This window comes from Delphinus delphis, chromosome 10, assembly GCF_949987515.2.
Source record: "Delphinus delphis chromosome 10, mDelDel1.2, whole genome shotgun sequence".
In the NCBI taxonomy this organism is placed as follows: Eukaryota; Metazoa; Chordata; class Mammalia; order Artiodactyla; family Delphinidae; genus Delphinus; species Delphinus delphis.
In genome coordinates, this window is record NC_082692.2 from 56,868,524 (window position 1) to 56,885,334 (window position 16,811).

At 45.5% G+C, this 16,811-nt stretch overlaps 1 protein-coding gene across 3 annotated transcripts in view; it reads right to left on the reverse strand.

The window, feature by feature from the left end:
• The window catches only part of ZNF35 (zinc finger protein 35), a 44,899-nt gene that overhangs the window by 15,407 nt on the left and 12,681 nt on the right, over positions 1–16,811 (reverse strand). Inside the window, exons 1-2 of one of the 3 annotated variants that reach the window (XM_060022204.1) lie at positions 267–295; positions 129–163 (exon numbers count right to left, since the gene is read on the reverse strand). Coding sequence is in view for 1 of the 3 variants with exons in the window: in XM_060022205.2 (XP_059878188.2) it covers positions 7,282–7,354 (73 nt within the window). In the remaining 2 variants the exon portion in view is untranslated. Of the gene's footprint in view, positions 1–97; positions 164–266; positions 296–7,281; positions 7,355–16,811 lie in introns of those variants that run through there. The other 2 variants (XM_060022205.2, XM_060022203.1) reach the window with 2 other exon arrangements.

Below are 16,811 nucleotides of genomic sequence, written 5' to 3' on the forward strand. Positions count from 1 at the left end.
TCGGGCAAGACAAGAAACATGGATGGTTTGTATTCAAAGAGTGGAGAATGGGAGAATGTAAAAGTGCAAAATAGTGGAAATGAGATCAAATGAGTACCAGGGAAAAGCTGGCCTCAAGAGATGCTCACTCAATAGATGCTCACTCACATTCACCCCAGCATTCCTAAAAGAGAGGGTAATTTGCTCTCCTGAGCTTCATTCAGTTTTTCTTGTAAAAATTCCAAAGCCCTCCTGTTTCTTCCACTGGTGATCCCTTGCTTACTCACCTGGACAAATCTCTCTTTCAATCTCTCTCTTTTCAGCTCCTTGCATATTCAACATCCACAAATCTTCACTTTGCTTTGATTGTAAAAGACTTCAAGGTTGAAAAACTGGGAGCCCTGCTCATAGAGGAAAAAAAGGTGGGGGAGGGGATATCACTGTCCCAGTAAACAGAAAAACGAGATAGAGCTGTTGCCTAAGGATACTATCTGGTAACTCACACAAAACCTGTCAGGACAGCAACGTGCCTGCATCACCAAGAGTCAGGGGTGGCTTCCAGCTTTCTAGGTTAACAAACTCCATTTGTCAGCTGTGGCAAGAAGTGGCAGCCAGGCAGACTGACATATTAGCAAACACTCAAGTACTTGAGAAATAAATCAGAATGTTACTTATAAAAATAAAAATAACTATGAAGTGAATGGGAATATCCATGTCAATTAGTGCACTCTTTCCACTATACAATAATCTATATGAAAAGTCAATTAATATAGTCAAATGTTGTGTTGGGAAATGGCCTCATGGCAAGGCTAATGCATTAAGTCTGATCCACCCACCTCCCCTATATGTCAAGGAGTTGGATAGTAATTAGGGATTTCTATTTGATACAACGTAGAGATATGCTGATTGTCCTTTCTTCAAGATGTCTTATCAATTCAAAATCTTTTCTTCAGGCATAGCTCAATATAAGAGTGTAGGCTGCAGTTGAAAAAACAAAAACACTCTGTGAAATAATTTTTGACTTACAAAGAGTTGCAAAAATAGTATAGAGAGTTTCTGGTTTTGGGAAAGTCAAAATCATAACTGTTCATCCAAAAATGTCTCTCCATATAACCCTGAAGTGAGAAGTAGAATTGGAAGCATTATTTCAAGAAAAACAGAAGGTAGAGAGATGGTTTACCATAATCAAGAGCTCAGAAGGCATGGAAGAATAGGATGTCTGGTGAAGTATATAATAAGGCTGGCCCTGTGGAATTCTCATCAAGGTCTCTGCCTCGGTGTTGAGTTTTAGAGGTTTAAGAGGATCCTATCTGGGATTTCCTGATCCTCTTCCATAGCAGGGACATAAAGTGGACCCACTGCAGAATCCTACAGAGACTCATGAAGTAGGGTGGGGTTTGGCTATAATCAGAGCTAGACAATGGAAAAAAAGTCAGAAATGCCCCCGCCTACCCAGAGCTTATGTCACAGCTCAACAAAGACACTAACACCAGTAGTTACAAATAAGGGAATTATAAAAGGAGAAATATTGGGTCCTGTAGAATGCAGAGCAGAGGGGACCTAATCTAAGCTGGGATAGAGATAAGAAGATAAATAAGAATAGATAAGATAAGAAGAGATAAGATAAGAAGAGATAAATAAGAATTAGACAGGTGAAGAGGGAAAAGAAGATACTAGAGAGATGAAACAGAATATACAAAAGGAATCAAGCCCCATACTTTGGAAGAATGAAAGAGATCTAGTAAGGCCAAAGTATTAGGCACTAGAAATAAGACATGAAGCCCAGGGCAAGCAAATTCAACCCTGCAAATCACTTTAAGGAATTTACCCTAAAGTGAGCAAAAAGCCATAAAAAGTATTGGAAAAGGTTTGAAAAATATGTGACATGATTAGATCTTCTATTACACACACACACACACACACACACACACACACACACAACTTATCCTTTTGCTCATAGAGCAAAGTGTGTACAAGGGGTGGAAGGTAGGAGGCAAGGTGAAGGCTGCAGGACCCCTTGGGAGGTTGTTTCAGCAATCCAATAAGGGGACTTGGATGACTAAGAGACAAAAACAACAGGATAGGATGACTACTGGAGCGAGATGTGAGGGAGAAGGAGAAGTTAATGATAATTTGCTGGTTTGGGGCTTCAGAGATGACAGTGACCTTTAGTGAGAGTGGTAACACTGGTTTGAGGAGGAAAAAGATACATTCAGTTTGAAATATCAGGCATACATATATGGAACAGAGGACAGAGGTGTGGGCTGAAAACTTGGATTTAGAGTTTTTGTCATAAAAAAGGTAACTGAAATTCTGGGGGTAACAGATAAAATCATCAAAAGAGTGTAGCTAGGAAACCTCAACAGGGAGTTTACACATTTATAAGGAGGTTTAACTCTGGTTTTTAATTTTAGAGATTCCTAATCCCTAAGAGAAATAAGTAAACTAATTTAATATATGATAAAAATTGGCATTTCTAATCAGAAAAAAATTGATTACTCACAATTTATGTTGGGACTGTTGCTTAAGTATCTGGAAAAAACACTTAGTGAGATTCCTACCTCACACAACATACCAAAATAAACCAAAACCCAGTAAAGGGTTAAAAAATGTATTTTTGATTTATACATCAAGGAGTAGATAGACCTGATAGATAAAAGACTTCCTATTAACGAGTAAAGAAAAAAGATGAACTGATAGAAAAATGCAAAGTACAACAAATACACCAAGAATTACAAAAGGCCAATAGACATATCAAAACAAAGTTTCACCTCACTGGTAATCAAAGAAATGAGAACTGAAAGAATGAAGAATCAATTTTTATATCAAGTTGGAAACTCTCTCTTTAATGCTAAAACTCAAAATGGGCAAAGGTACAGGGAACGAGAGCTTCTCACACACCACTGGTGGGAATGTAAACTGGTACCATCTTTCTAGAGCTAACTGGCAATATACTGGGTTAGCCAAAAAGTTCGTTCGTAAGATGTTACAGAAAAACGCGAATGAACTTTTTGGCCAACCCAATGTATTAGGTCTTAAAGTTGTAGGCTGAGTGGCAGTTGGGACACCACGATCACCATTTTGTAGGTACAGAAAGTCAGGACAAAATTCTCAATCTGTACTATATACAACACCTGCAATGGATCTCAGAATATCCTCAGTCATCAGTATGTCATAAAAATGCCTATATTATTTAACCTAGTAATTCTACTGTTAGAACTTTTCCATAGAGAAGGAACCTCCCAGAGTGGGAGAAAAAAACCCAAGCTGAATTCTTTTGTTACCTGTAAAAAAAAAAAAAAAAAAATCCCCTGAAATGTTGTTGGAAAACACAATTTTTCTGTTGATGGACACTGAGGCTTAGCAATTTAGCAAAGTATGGCACTTCCACTTGGTGGAAATTATACAGACATCAGATAATTGAAAATGAAAATATGTGACAATGTGGAAAAATACTTATAGGCAAATTGTGAAAAAAAACATAGGATATTAAAATTTCAAATACCATCTAACGTTATATATGTATGTTAAAATATATATATGAATAAGATCAAGAAGGAAAGGTAATCACCACTATGGTGATATAAATTATGAATGATTTTCTCTTCTATTTTCCAAATTTCTTCAATTATCTATATTTTGGCTTATTTTTAAAAAACTTAAATCTCTCAGAATATCTATCAATTTGTTAGCCATGATCATCTTGAGGAATAAGATTATGGTAAACTTTTGTTTTAAGGCCTTTCTTTTTGCAATGTTTGAAAGTTTTCCTGTAGAAATAAGTAAATAACTCTGTAATCACAGAAAACAAGTGAAAAAAATATAATCAGAGATAAGCACAGAGATTTATGTACAAAGATCACATTGTTACTATAACTGTAAAAATACAGGCAAGTAAACATTGATGGCATATCAATATGATAGATTATGAAACTATTAAGAGTCATGTTTTCAAAGAATATTCATGAGAAAATACAATATGTTAAAACAGGAGACTACAAAACACTGAAACAGAAAACATGCACATATATACCAGTACTAAAGTAAGCATTCAATAAACAGAAACTATTATTGCTACACAGATATATACAAAACACACACATAAAAAAGGACAGAGGAAAACCCACTAAAATGTCAACAACTGATCTCTAGGTCATTTAATGGGTTACTTTATTTTGTCCTTTATACATATTTCATTTTTCCTGCAATAAACACGAATTACTTTTATAGTCACTAAAACATTTAAAAATGAGAGATCTCACTCAGGGGTTTAAGCACACCCCCAAAAGAAAACCTTTCTTTTTAATGCCACACCTAATGGATATGGTATTGGTTTCCCTTTCAAAATAAGATCAAAGTGGCAAAGTGGACTGGGCTGGGACTCAGGAAACTATGCTCTGCCACAGCCCACATGAGCAGGCTATTTATCTGAAAAAGGTGACAAATTAGATAATATCCACGAGTCATTCCAGCTCCAACGTTCTGTGAAACCCCTAACTAAATTTTTTTTTTTTTTTTTTTTTTTTGGGCTGTGCCGCACAGCTTGTGAGATCTTAGTTCCCTGACCCCAGGGACTGAACCCAGGCCCTCAGCAGTGAAAGCTCAAGAGTCCTAACCACTGGACCACCAGAGAATTCCCTAAATGAGTTAATTAATTCACGTAAAGCATTTATAAAGATATCTGCCACATATCAGGCACTCAACAGGGGTTAGGATTATGTTTGAGAAGGACAGGTTGGTGACAACCACTGTCCTCCAGTCGTGGATCATCTGAGCTGTTTGTCTACGCCAAAAGTTAGCAAACCTTGCCTTTGTAGTTTGAAAACAGAACTAGACAATATGTAAACAAGTGATCTTGGTTGTGTTTCAATAAATTTTTTTTTAACAAAAACAGGTGGTAGACCAAAATTTAGCCCATGAGCCACAGTCTGCTGTCCCCCTGGCCTCTAAGTTGCCCAGAATAGGATGTATAGGTGCTTCCACAAATACATAATGTGGAATAATCTGTTGGTGATTTTAAGATGCTGAAAAGATCTATCTGAATCCAGATTTGAGGAAAACGGGTATTATGGTGAATGGACATATATATCTCCATCCTCATCTTGCTAAACTAAAAGGGATCTGGCTTCCTCCTCATGCCTTGTAAGCTTTCTCCCTGCTGCCACTTCCCTATCCCTCTAGAAGGATTCTGGGGAAGCCAGGTGGGGTTTTCCAAGAATTTGAAACTACAATTCCTTCAATAAGACCACACTTAAATGTACTCTTCTCTGAAGCCCTTCTTGATTTGCCTGTTGGCCCCAAGTAATGTATTCTTCTAGGCTGCAGCAGCACACTGGATCTATCTCTTCTGCAGCCTTGGGTCATTCAGTAGCAATGTGTCCTCGGATAAGTTACCTATTCTCTCGTACCTCAATTTCCTCACAAAAACCTAGATAATACGTTGCTGTGAAGGCTAAATAAATTAGCGCAACTGCTTAAAACAGTGCCTGGTGCACGTTAAGTGCCAAATAAATGTGTTTTAAAACATTACCACAGAAATCTGCTCACACATATATCTTCCAGCACTACAGTGGAAGCGTCTTCCCATTTGGCAGGCTCTGAGGTCACTCATCCTGTAGCTCCGCCTCTAAACCCTGTGTAATATTTGGCAAGTAATGGATAGTAAATTTTTGTTGTTAGACGTTAACATTTCCATACGTGCTATCATGTACATGCTATCAACTGAGCTTTAGAGAGAAAAGAAGGTAGTGACAGTCCAACTTTATAAAGATCAAGAAACCGGCTCTATCGTGGGTAATTATAACCCAGGTCTCGAGACTCCTTAGCTAGTGCGCTTTACACTATTTGCCTTCTGCTCTTAAGTCGGTCCCTTAAAAAAGTTTGAGTTGCAGGACTTGTTGGGGGAAGCAGCTGGTATCCAGACCGAGAACTCTGGCCCCAGGATTTCATTTCCGAACACGGGTCCTAGGTCTTGATCATTTATCCATCACTCAATCATCATTCATTCATTCATTTATTCACTCCACCATCTTCTTAGGCGTGTCCTGTGTGCCAGGCCCTGGTGAGTGCAGAGTTGAAGCTGCAAGTCGGGCCGGGCCGCCGGGAGTTCGGAGCCGCCGTGCAGGCAGCAACCCGGGGAGAACAAGGCCCGGGCGGGCTTGCTACATAAACCTGGGCCGCCGCCACAGCCGAGACGCACCCGGAGCCGCTGCCTTCCCCTCCCTTGGGCCCCACCCGCTCACCGTGATGTCCCGCGGCTCCCAGCGGGGCGGCGACCACGGTCCCGGAGGTACACGGAAACCCAAGGCGCAGGCTCACCTGCCCGGACCGGAACAACAGCAGCGCGGCCGGTAGTGCGTCATCAGCGACCCCGAAGAGCAGCTCTCGCTTGCCTCTCTAGGAATCGGGAGGAACCTCTCGATAGGGGCCTCATAGAAGGCGATTGGGGCCTGGTTTCCCTCCAAGCCCAGTGGCGTGCCTGATGTCCCATGAAAGACTGCCTTCACCCGGAACACAGTGACCACCTCATGTCTGGGGAAAACTGTAGATGGGGGCGTTAGGGTTGGAAAGAGTGCTAAGTGGGAGTCAGAATGGGCCATCTCGGGCTTCCCTGTTGGCGCAGTGGTTAAGAATCCGCCTTCCAATGCAGGGGAGGTGGGTTCGAGCCCTGGTCGGAGAAGATCCCACATGCCACGGAGCAACTAAGCCCGTGCGCTATAACTGCTGAGTCTGTGCTCTAGAGCCCGCGAGCCACAACTACTGAAGCCCACGCGCCTAGAGCCTGTGCTCTGCAACAAGAGAAGCCACCCAATGAGAAGCCCACGCACCGCAACGAAGAGTAGCCCCCGCTCGCCGCAACTAGAGAAAAGCCCGTGCGTAGCAACAAAGGCCCAAGGCAGCCAATAAAATAAATAAATAAATAAATTTTTTTTTTAAAAAAAGAATGGGCCATCTCAGCAAGGGAGTAGTACATTCCATGTGCTAAAAATAGCTCCTGATTATGAACCTTGACCTCAACTCTGGGCTCTGACCAGGGAGGCCGGCCTGGTGCTTCTTCTGGGTGTGAATGGTCTGGTGGCAGACGAGATGGGAGCTCTGGCCAAAGGCCTTCCTGCACTGGGTGTGGCAATAGGTCTTCTTGCCTGTGTGGCTCTGCGGGTGCACCAGGAGGCAAGGGCTTCAGCTGAAGGCCTTGCAGCACTCAGGGAACACGTAGGGCTTCACCCCAGTGTGCACCCTCTGGTGCAGATCAGGTGGGAGCTGCACGTGAAGGCCTTCCCACACTCCCCGCGCCCACATGACTTCTCCCGTGTGCACTCTCTGGTGGACCATGAGAGTGGAGCTCTGGCTAAAGGGCTTGCCACACTCAGTACACGTGGGGAGATTTTTGCTGGGGGCAAGAAGTGTTTTGTTTGTTTTTTAACTTTCATATACCCCCTGATAAAAAGGAAACAAGATTGGAAATACACCATGCAAGGAAGTAGAATGACACTCCCTCTGGGATAAAGATATATCAATAACTGGTCTTTCATGGGCCTTCTACTTTTTCAGAATAAAATGAAAACACACACTCATTCACAAGAGAGGTACTTGAAAAGAGGTGAAAAGAGCAGAGTAAAGGCATCCATCTATCCACAAGTCTATCTGTAGCATCAGTCATATAAAGATTCTACGTACATTAAATCAATATATTCCTGAATTGAATTCCCTTTGAATTAAAAATTACCATTGAAAAAAGTTCATTAACAAGTCTCTCCTCACTTACTTGTCTGCAGGCTGTTCAGAATGCCCTGCTGTCCTGCTCCCCTCTTCTCTGGCTTCCCCAATGCACAGACCTCTGGAATCTCGCCCTGGAGTCTTTCAAAGAATTCTCCTTTCAGTTTGCTCTAGAATCAAATCCTCCTTTTCAACTTTGGTCTCACTATCTGAGCAAGGCATAGAAGATAAAAACAAATAATATATAGCAAAAAGAAAAGGAGAATCAGCTTTATATTCTAGACAGGTAAAAGAGACTATATTGGGATTTGAGGAAACCCAATAAATGACTTCTCTCTTTAAAGAAGCAACATGGGGGAATTCCCTGGTGGTCCAGTGGTTAGGAGTCCGTGCTTTCACTGTTGAGGGCCTGGGTTTGGGGAAATAAGATCCTGCAAGCCATGGGGCATGGCCAAAATAAATAAATAAATAAAAGTAAAGAATCAACATAGCACTGGGGCCAGACTGCTGAGGTGAAATCCTGCCTCTGTCACAAGCAGTTACTTGACCTCTCTGTGCCTCAGTTTTCCTATCTGTAGAATAGGTTAATGCTAGTACCTATTTCATGATGTTTTTAGAATTAAAAAATTTAATGTCCATAAAGTGTTAGCTAGGTAAGTGTTAGCTATTAGTAAAATTCTCTGCTCAGTTGACAAATAAGATATGCAAAGACCAATATATTATCTTTATTACTGAAAAGCTGATATTGTTGAATGTGCCTTATAGTTGCAGGCAAGTGAGGTTACTAACACCGAATCCCAGGATTAGACAGCACTAAGCACCCAGGGACACAGTGCTGGGCAACCATGGGTTTGCCCCTGTAACACCTGCAGCAAAGAAGAACAGGGCAGACACATGGTCTCTGTGGAAAAACTGGACCCTAAGGGTAGGAAGGAGGAGGGCTGGCTTTCACACAGTCCACTTCTTTTCCAAAGTCATCAATCAAATCCAATCCCTTTTTGTCCTAGGGCAAGAGTGAGTGTGGGGTCAGAGAGAAGATTCAAGTGTTACACCAGTGAGCTTCCTGAAACATCAGGAGTGAGGGAGTAGAGTACTTAAATTCATAATTTTTCTATACACGCACCATGGTTTCAGAGTATGGGCAGAGGAAGAAAAAAAATAAAAAGAAAGAAAGGGCAGTAAAGGAAAGCTTGCATTCTGGGGAAGAGGCGGAGATGGCTCTGTCACCAGAGATGTTGTGCCCAGGGAGGACCAAGCCTGCAGATGTAAAGACTGCCAAAACAGGAGGGGACACACGGGATGTCTTGGGAACTGGCCAAAGCAGCAAGTGAAGGTCAGAGAAGGGCTTGGATGTGGACTGTGGGGTCCTAGGAGTCAAGGAGCTTGAGCACATCCCCCTTGCCAGCGAGAGAGAGGCAGGATGAAAACTCCTGAGAGGGAACTGAGGGGTCCATGCAATCAGGTAGGGCAGGGGAGCAGGGAGCTACGAGGTAGGCAGGGTCAAGGGCCTGCTGTGGGCAAAGCCAGGCACTGGGATTGGCAGTGGGGCAGGGAGGTGGTGCACAGAGGTGTGGATCCCCAGCCTCACAGCCTACAAGCTTAGTCTAGGTGGGAAGAGAGAACAGAGTGGCTGACCCTCCAAATCGGTGGGGATGGACACACTCTGCCCCTTTTCACCCCACATCTACAGGAAATAGAAAAGGAAAGAAGACCCACTCAAGGAGGTCCAGGAGACGGAACTCGGCCTTTGCTTCCAGGAGGGCTGCAGAAGCAGGGGAGCATCAAAATGCCAAGGAAGGGCTTCCCTGGTGGCGCAGTGGTTAAGAATCCACCTGCCAATGCAGGCAACATGGCTTTGAGCCCTGGTCCGGGAAGATCCCAAGTGCCGCAGAGCAACTAAGCCCGTGCGCCACAACTACTGAAGCCCGTGCGCCACAACTACTGAAGCCTGCGCGCCTAGAGCCCGTGCTCCACAACAAGAGAAGCCACCGCAATGAGAAGCCCGCGTACCGCAATGAAGAGTAGCCCCCGCTCACCACAACTAGAGAAAGCCCCTGCGCAGCAACGGAGACCCAATGCAACCAAAAATAAATAAATAAAATAAATTTATTTTTTAAAAAAACCGCCAAGGAAGCTCCTTAGCGGAGCAGTCCAGTTTCCTCCCTTTGGGACTGGGAGAGCCAGGGAGGGAAGACTCAAGCCCAACACTGGGAAAGAGTGATACCTGGTCAAACTGTTTTTGAACACATTCTCGAAGAGCAAAGAACAGTTTGGAGGGTAGAGGTGGCCAGGGTCTACCTCAGTCCAGCCTGAGCCCTCACTGTGGTCTTATCTCCCATTCCCTAACCCCCTTCTCGGCTTCCCTGAACTTTCTGGTCATATTCATGCTCCCTAAAAAAGATTTCTTGACTGTTTCTTTTCTCTCATCTTCCTCATGGCCCGGAGCAGTCAATACTTGTCCTTCTACTCACCACAACTGCCCAGCCATCCACCATCTGGGACTGGCTCAGGTCGTACCTGCCTCAGGGAGTCTTGGTCTGCCCCTCCCCAAGCTCCCAGTGACTGCCCCCCTCCTGTCTCCTCAACCACCTCGGCTATCCATCCCCACTGCTTTGACAAATGACTTCATATTTTTTTGTGAATTAGCTTTCTCTTTCCCATCTGTCCATTTTATCTTCCCAATGAGGCTATGAGTTTTTGCAGGGCCACAGCTGAATCCTACGATGCCTACAGCCTTCCTAACCTGGTGCATTGGTGCAGGTCTCCGTGAGGACACAGTGCTGGCTAGGCATAATTCCTGCCCTCAAATCTGCCAAGAGGAGGGACTTCCCTGGTGGCGCAGTGGTTAAGAATCCACCTGCCAATGCAGGGCACACAGGTTTGAGCCCTGGTCCGGGAAGATCCCACATACCGCAGAGCAACTAAGCCCGTGTGCCACAACTACTGCTACTGAGCCTGTGCTCTACAGCCCGCGAGCCACAACTACTGAGCCTGCGTGCCACAACTACTGAAACCCGTGCGCCTAGAGCCCGTGCTCCGCAACGAGAAGCCATCGCAATGAGAAGCTCGCTCACCGTAACGAAGAGTAGACCCCGCTTGCCACAACTAGAGATAGCCCGCGCACAGCAATGAAGACCCAGCACAGCCAAAAAAAAAAAAAAAAAAAAAAAGAGGCATATGCTGAAGATTCATCTCCAGCAGGGGATGTGGGCCCCATACAGTCACAAAAGCATCCCTCCCAAAGAGCACACCTTCTCTTCTTGGACAGGGAGCTCAGCCTGACTAATGATCACAGCAATGCGACATGACTGACGGTTCACAGCCTCGTCCTGGCCCCGTCTCCTTGAAGCACACCACCCTGTGACGCTGGCTGGGCAGGTGAGGAAATTGACTGGGAAGCTGGCTGGGCTGGTGAGGAGTCTGTGGCTTCCCAGAGATAACCCAACAAGTCAGAGGAAGAGCAGGTCCTCAAAGGACCCTCAGGGCTGCCTGGCACTCAGCACTCAGTACGAGCTGGCCACTTTGACACTGGGTTAATAAGAAAGAAATGAGCCCAGTGCATCTGGGCTAATACACCTAAAGGTCCAGGACCCACGGGGGAACCAAGAATGGCTTATGAGAAGGCCAGAAGGTGAGTCCCACCCCTGCCCTGGCAACCCCTGGTCCTTTTCTCACCCTCTTCTGGGGCCAGCCTGTCTCCCCACCTCTCACGGCCTGCGATGGTCCACCAGGCTCCAAATGGGAGCTCCGCTCAGCCCTGCCGGTGGTGTTCCCAAGGCTAGAGCCACTGCCGGTGCTCCTCCTCTGTCAGGCTCACGGGGCTTGTCCTCACTCGCGTGCATCGCATCCTCACTCAACTCCCTGATGGCAAAGAAGAAACCCTGATGTGTTCCTGACTGTCACTTCCTTGGGCTCAGGGAGTGTCACCTGAAGGGGCAGTAAACACTGTTCAACACAGAGCTGGCCCATCCTGGGAGGGTCACTGGCTCTTGAAGGAGGCAGGGCCAGCTTTGGGACCAGGCCTCCTGTGAACACAGCTCACGACAGTGGGCATCCATTGTTCCAAAGGCCCAGTGGTGCCCAGCAGGCTGGAAGGAAGGACAGGTGCTCCAGGCCACCCCGGGCACTGGAAGCCACTCCAGCACCCACAGCTGTCTGGGACCAGGGCTTATCCATCCTGCTCTTGCCTCAGTCCAGACCCTGCCAGAGACTCTTACTTCCTGAGACATCCCCTCATGGCTTCTTCTGGCCTCAGGGGTCACAGAAGCACCTGGCTCCTTCCTCAGCACAGTGGTTCCTTGGACTCTTGTCTAAACAGATTCTACCTTTTGGGACCTGAGTTATGACTTTGCATCTCCCCTCCCTGACCTGTTTCCTGTCCTCTCAACAGCCAAGGCCTCTGCAAGGCTTCTGCTTCTTAGTCTCAAGCTTCATGTAGATTTGGTGTAACTTCCAGCAGCAGTGATGGGGGAATCCAGCCCAGCTCCAGGGGCAGGACTGAGCTTGGCTAAGGCCTTTGCGGTCCCTAGCTGCTCAGCGGCTCCTGCCGTTGATGTCTATGCGTGAGGCAGTCAGCAGGAACTCTACCCCATGTTGAACTGCGAAAGTAAAAATGTTTTCCCAGTCAGGTAAAGCTTGGCTTCCTTTATCCATGCCTACCCTGTCCTCCAGCAGGAATATGGCAGGTCTCTGCAACCAGGCAGCTTTTTAACGGTTACAGAGCCATTTCAAACTCCTCATTTCATCCCAGCCTCCTACCTGGAGTGGAAGAGAGGACTTACGTTCGGAGACGTTAGGGATTTGTCCTGAGTTGGAGGTAAGTGAGGGGCAGGGCCAGTCTAGAATGCTCTCTTCCCCAACAAGAGGTTTGGGAAAATAATCCCGTCCGCAGCGGCACGCCTCCTTCGTGTCCACCGGCCCGAGTCCAGCGAAACAAGCTCAGCAGGACCGGTATCCCAGGGTCTCGGAGGAACCCGCCCTTGAGCTGATATGAGCCCCTCCTCTTCCAACGCCCTGCCCCTCGCCCTCCCACCCTGTCCGACCCCTTTCCCCGCCCCGGCGCACTCTCCTCCACGTCTCTGCTCTTGCCCATCCCCACCGCAAATTCTCCCCGTGCGGGCCCCGGCCCCACGCCCACTGCCCCTACTCCCCAGCCCCGTGGCAGCCTTCCTCCTCCCCTGAAGGTGACCTCAGGCTGCAGCCCCTCCTCCGCTTTCACAATACACCCCCCGCCCCACCCCCACCCCCCACCCCCCAGCGCCGGACTGCAGCCGCGTCCTCTCCCTCCCTCGCCCAGGACTGCGGAACCCGCCCTCTCCTCCATCCCCAGCAAGCCTGGCCCACCCCGCCGCTTCCGGCTATCCCTTCTTTCTCCGGCAGCTGCCCCTCCCCTGGGCCTCCAATCCCGACTCATCCGGGCTCGAGCCTGTCTCTCCCAGCCCGCAGACCGTCGGCGACCTGAGAACGGCCCAGGGAAACGGCCGGGGTGGGAGCACTCGGCTGCCGGCTGCTGCACCGCAGCTTCAGGAAGCAGGGAGGTGCCTCCCTCTTCGTGGTGCTTCCGCTCAGTTCCCCCTGCTGGACTCCGAGGAAAAGGGGAGGGCTGCGGGGCCAGGACCCAACTCGGCCCTTACTACAAAATGGATTTCAAACGGACCTATCTCAAAGACTAGGCGACATCACGGGAGAATGTATAATCTTGAAGAGGGCAAGTCTTTGATTTGACATTAAATCCTAAATATCCGAACAGCAAAAACTAAAGTAAAAGGACTAACTGTGAACTGGGGAAAATGTTTGCAACACATCTGGCAGATGAAAAGAGTAACTTCTTTACTACAGAATTGGTAGAAATAAATTCCTAAGAGGATCAACCACCAACAGAAAAACTTGTTAAGAACATGAACAAGCAATTCACACAAAAAAGAAATACACCTGGCTTTTAAACACAAGACATGATATTCAGTTTCACTCATAATTGAATGCAAATGAAAACCTGAGAGCATTTTTCACTTATCAGATCAGAAAAGACAAACAATAGTTCTATAGAGGAGTCAGGGAAATGAGCATTTTCCTACACATACTGTACTGGGAACTGCATTTGCAATTTCTATCAAAATGTCAAAAGTACCTACCCTTTATCAATATATCCTGCAGACAAAGTCGTGCACATACAAGGACAGTGTGCCGGAATATTCAGCATGGCATTGTTTGCAAAAGCAAAAGATAGAAAAGAACCTACATGGCCACCAATAGGACCCTTGCTCATGAATCATGGTACATCCATACAACAGACTATCACACGGCAGTGAAAAAAAGAATGAGGTAAATCTTACGGGGTAACACTGAACCGTCTCCAAGACACACTAAGCTTAGTGAATCCTAAGCTCGTGTGTGTGTGTGTGTGTGTGTGTGTGTGTGTGTGTGTGTGTGTGTGTGTTTAAGGGAGAATACAAAAGACTCTAAATGCATGTCTGGAAGGATCCCCAAGAAATTGACAACAGTTATCTCTGGGGTGCTCCTACCTAGGGTACTCTGGACTGGGAGGGAGATGACTTTTTCATTGTCTGCTCTTGTACCACTGAACTTTTCACCCCAGGCAAGCCCTGTTCTTCCAATTAAACAAAGCACTTTTAGATGAGGAGAGGGGTTCATGGAGGCGCACTGAGAAAGTAGCTTCGGAAAAGGGAGAACGGGCTTTGGCCTCAGTTATTCTAATCCTCTGACTACTGACTTTGAAAATGGAGGTGAGAGAACTTCCCTCCTCAGGTGAGGTCAGAATGAGATAAGAAACATTTGGCATTTAGCACAGTGCCTAGCACACAGGAACCCCTCAACTAACAGAGCAGTTACAACCTTGCTATTGGCCCAGCAGGGGGACCTGGGTAGCCAAGTAGCCTGCTAGGACTTGGGTTTCCTCCTTCTACCCATGGCGACACAGGGCAGCCCCACAAAGAAACCAGGACCTCTCGGGCCTGGGTCAGGCCCCATCTGTCACAGGTCATGTCGTAGAGGGTGTGGAGGGCTGGATTTCTGGCTTGGGAATTTGCTGCTTGATCTTCCATGCCCCAAAGGCAGCCTGCTCATCCCCTCTGTCCCTTCTCCTCTGGCCCCTGGTGCTGCTTGGGTCAGAATCCCAGGGTCTCTCTCAGACTCTGACAAAAGCTGTCTATATGGTCTCCCGGATCCTTTCTCCCCTTACCAGCCCAGGCTCCACACTCCAGCCACAACTGCATGTCACAATCATTGGGGTTACATATATGCCCCAGCTGAATCCCTTCGCCTGGCATTAGGTCCTTGGTAACTGGCCACCTTATTTCCCCAGACCCTTATTCTGCTGTTCCCCACGACCCATTCCATACCCCAAAAGGATGCCTTACCACTCCAAACAAGCCATGATCTTTTAATTAATTTTTCCCTTCTGATCATAAAAGTAATTCAGGTTCATTGTAGAAAATGTGGACAATGCAGGAAAATTCAACTGCTGTTAATACCTGATGCACTTATTTCCTTCCAATCTTTTCTATACATGTACATTTAAGGAAACTGGGCTGTCTGTACACACCACTGAATTTTATACTTTGCTTTTTTTATTTAATATTATTGTGAACGTTTTATCACTAAATACTCTTTAAATTATGATTTTTAGTGGTTGCATAATATTCCATCACATTGTAATTTAATCATTCCACTGTTATTAGTCACTTGGGTTGTTTCCATTTTTGTAAAATATGGACATTGATAAGTATATATACCATTGTCAAAATATTCATTGTTAGGATAGCTTTCTAAAAGTGGTACTACTGTATCAAAGGATATCAACATTCTTTTTTAAATCGTTCAGCTTCCCCTAAAACAATAATGTATTAAAATTGTTTAAAATATATAAATAACAATGATGGGACAAGGGGAACAAATTTCTAGAAAATGGAAAATGGATGAAATGGTAACTGAGAAAGTTGGGTGGAGTGAGTGATGGCTTGAAACACTTGTTGAGGGCAATATAGTGGAAGGGTGCAGCTGAAGTACCTGCCAAACCCCAGGTGACTTGGGACTTGGAAACCCCAGGTGCAACGAAGGCTGAGAGGGAGAAGTGGGGCTAAAAATAAGGCATTAACTGAAGGTATGTAATAACATTTGATCCCCTTCTCTCCCACTCTAGAGAAGCACTTACATCATCCAAACCCCAGACAAAAACATCAGAGGATTTTTTGCTAAGAAAATGTAAGCACCCCAGCCAAAAGATCTCTGCATTCTGGCATTTAGAGGTCACCAGGGAAACAGCTTGCTCATTACCAACCACTCTAGAGGGAAGCCTTTTACTGAGCCAATCCCACTACCCACCTTCCCACCACACAGATACATCCACATATTTGTGTGTGTGTGTATCACTAAGAATCACAACATATCTGAGGAAAGTCTCCAAAGACAGTCAACAAAATAAAGAGAAAAAAGGACCCAGAGCAGGCGAACGAAGATGGTGAGACAATTCGTGTGACAGAAGAGACTTTTCGGAAAATCCTTCTAATTACAATACTCAGATTTGAGAGGTATCTCTAAAATGAGAAAAGTACGCTACAAAAAAGGAACAAACTGAAAACAAGACTCTTAGAAATTAACTACTGCCAAAAATTAAAAAATTCACTAGAAAGGTTGAAAAATAATCAAGGTACTCTCCCAGAAAATGGCACAAGGAAATGGAAATACTAGAGAAAGTAGCTGACGATCAATCCAGAAGGTCCAACATTTGACTGACAGGAATTCCAGAAAGAGTGAAAATAGAAAAAAAAAATATGGAAACGGAGAACTGTCACATAAATAACATGAGAAAATTTCCAAGAGTATAAGTACCTGAGTCGCTAGATTGAAAAATCTCAGAGTACGTTAGGGAATTGAGTACATCAAGGATAAACAGGAGACTTTAAAAGCTTGAAAGGGGTGGGGAAACAGATCACAAAAATGTAAATTCTATTTATTGTCAAAGAAATAAGAATCAGACTGTAATCAGGCATCTCATTAGCAATATTGGATGTTATAAGTCAAGGAAGCAATGCCTACAAACTTTGGGGGAAATTTTTCAATCTAGAATTCCAGAGCCAAACTACCAATCAACTGTGAGG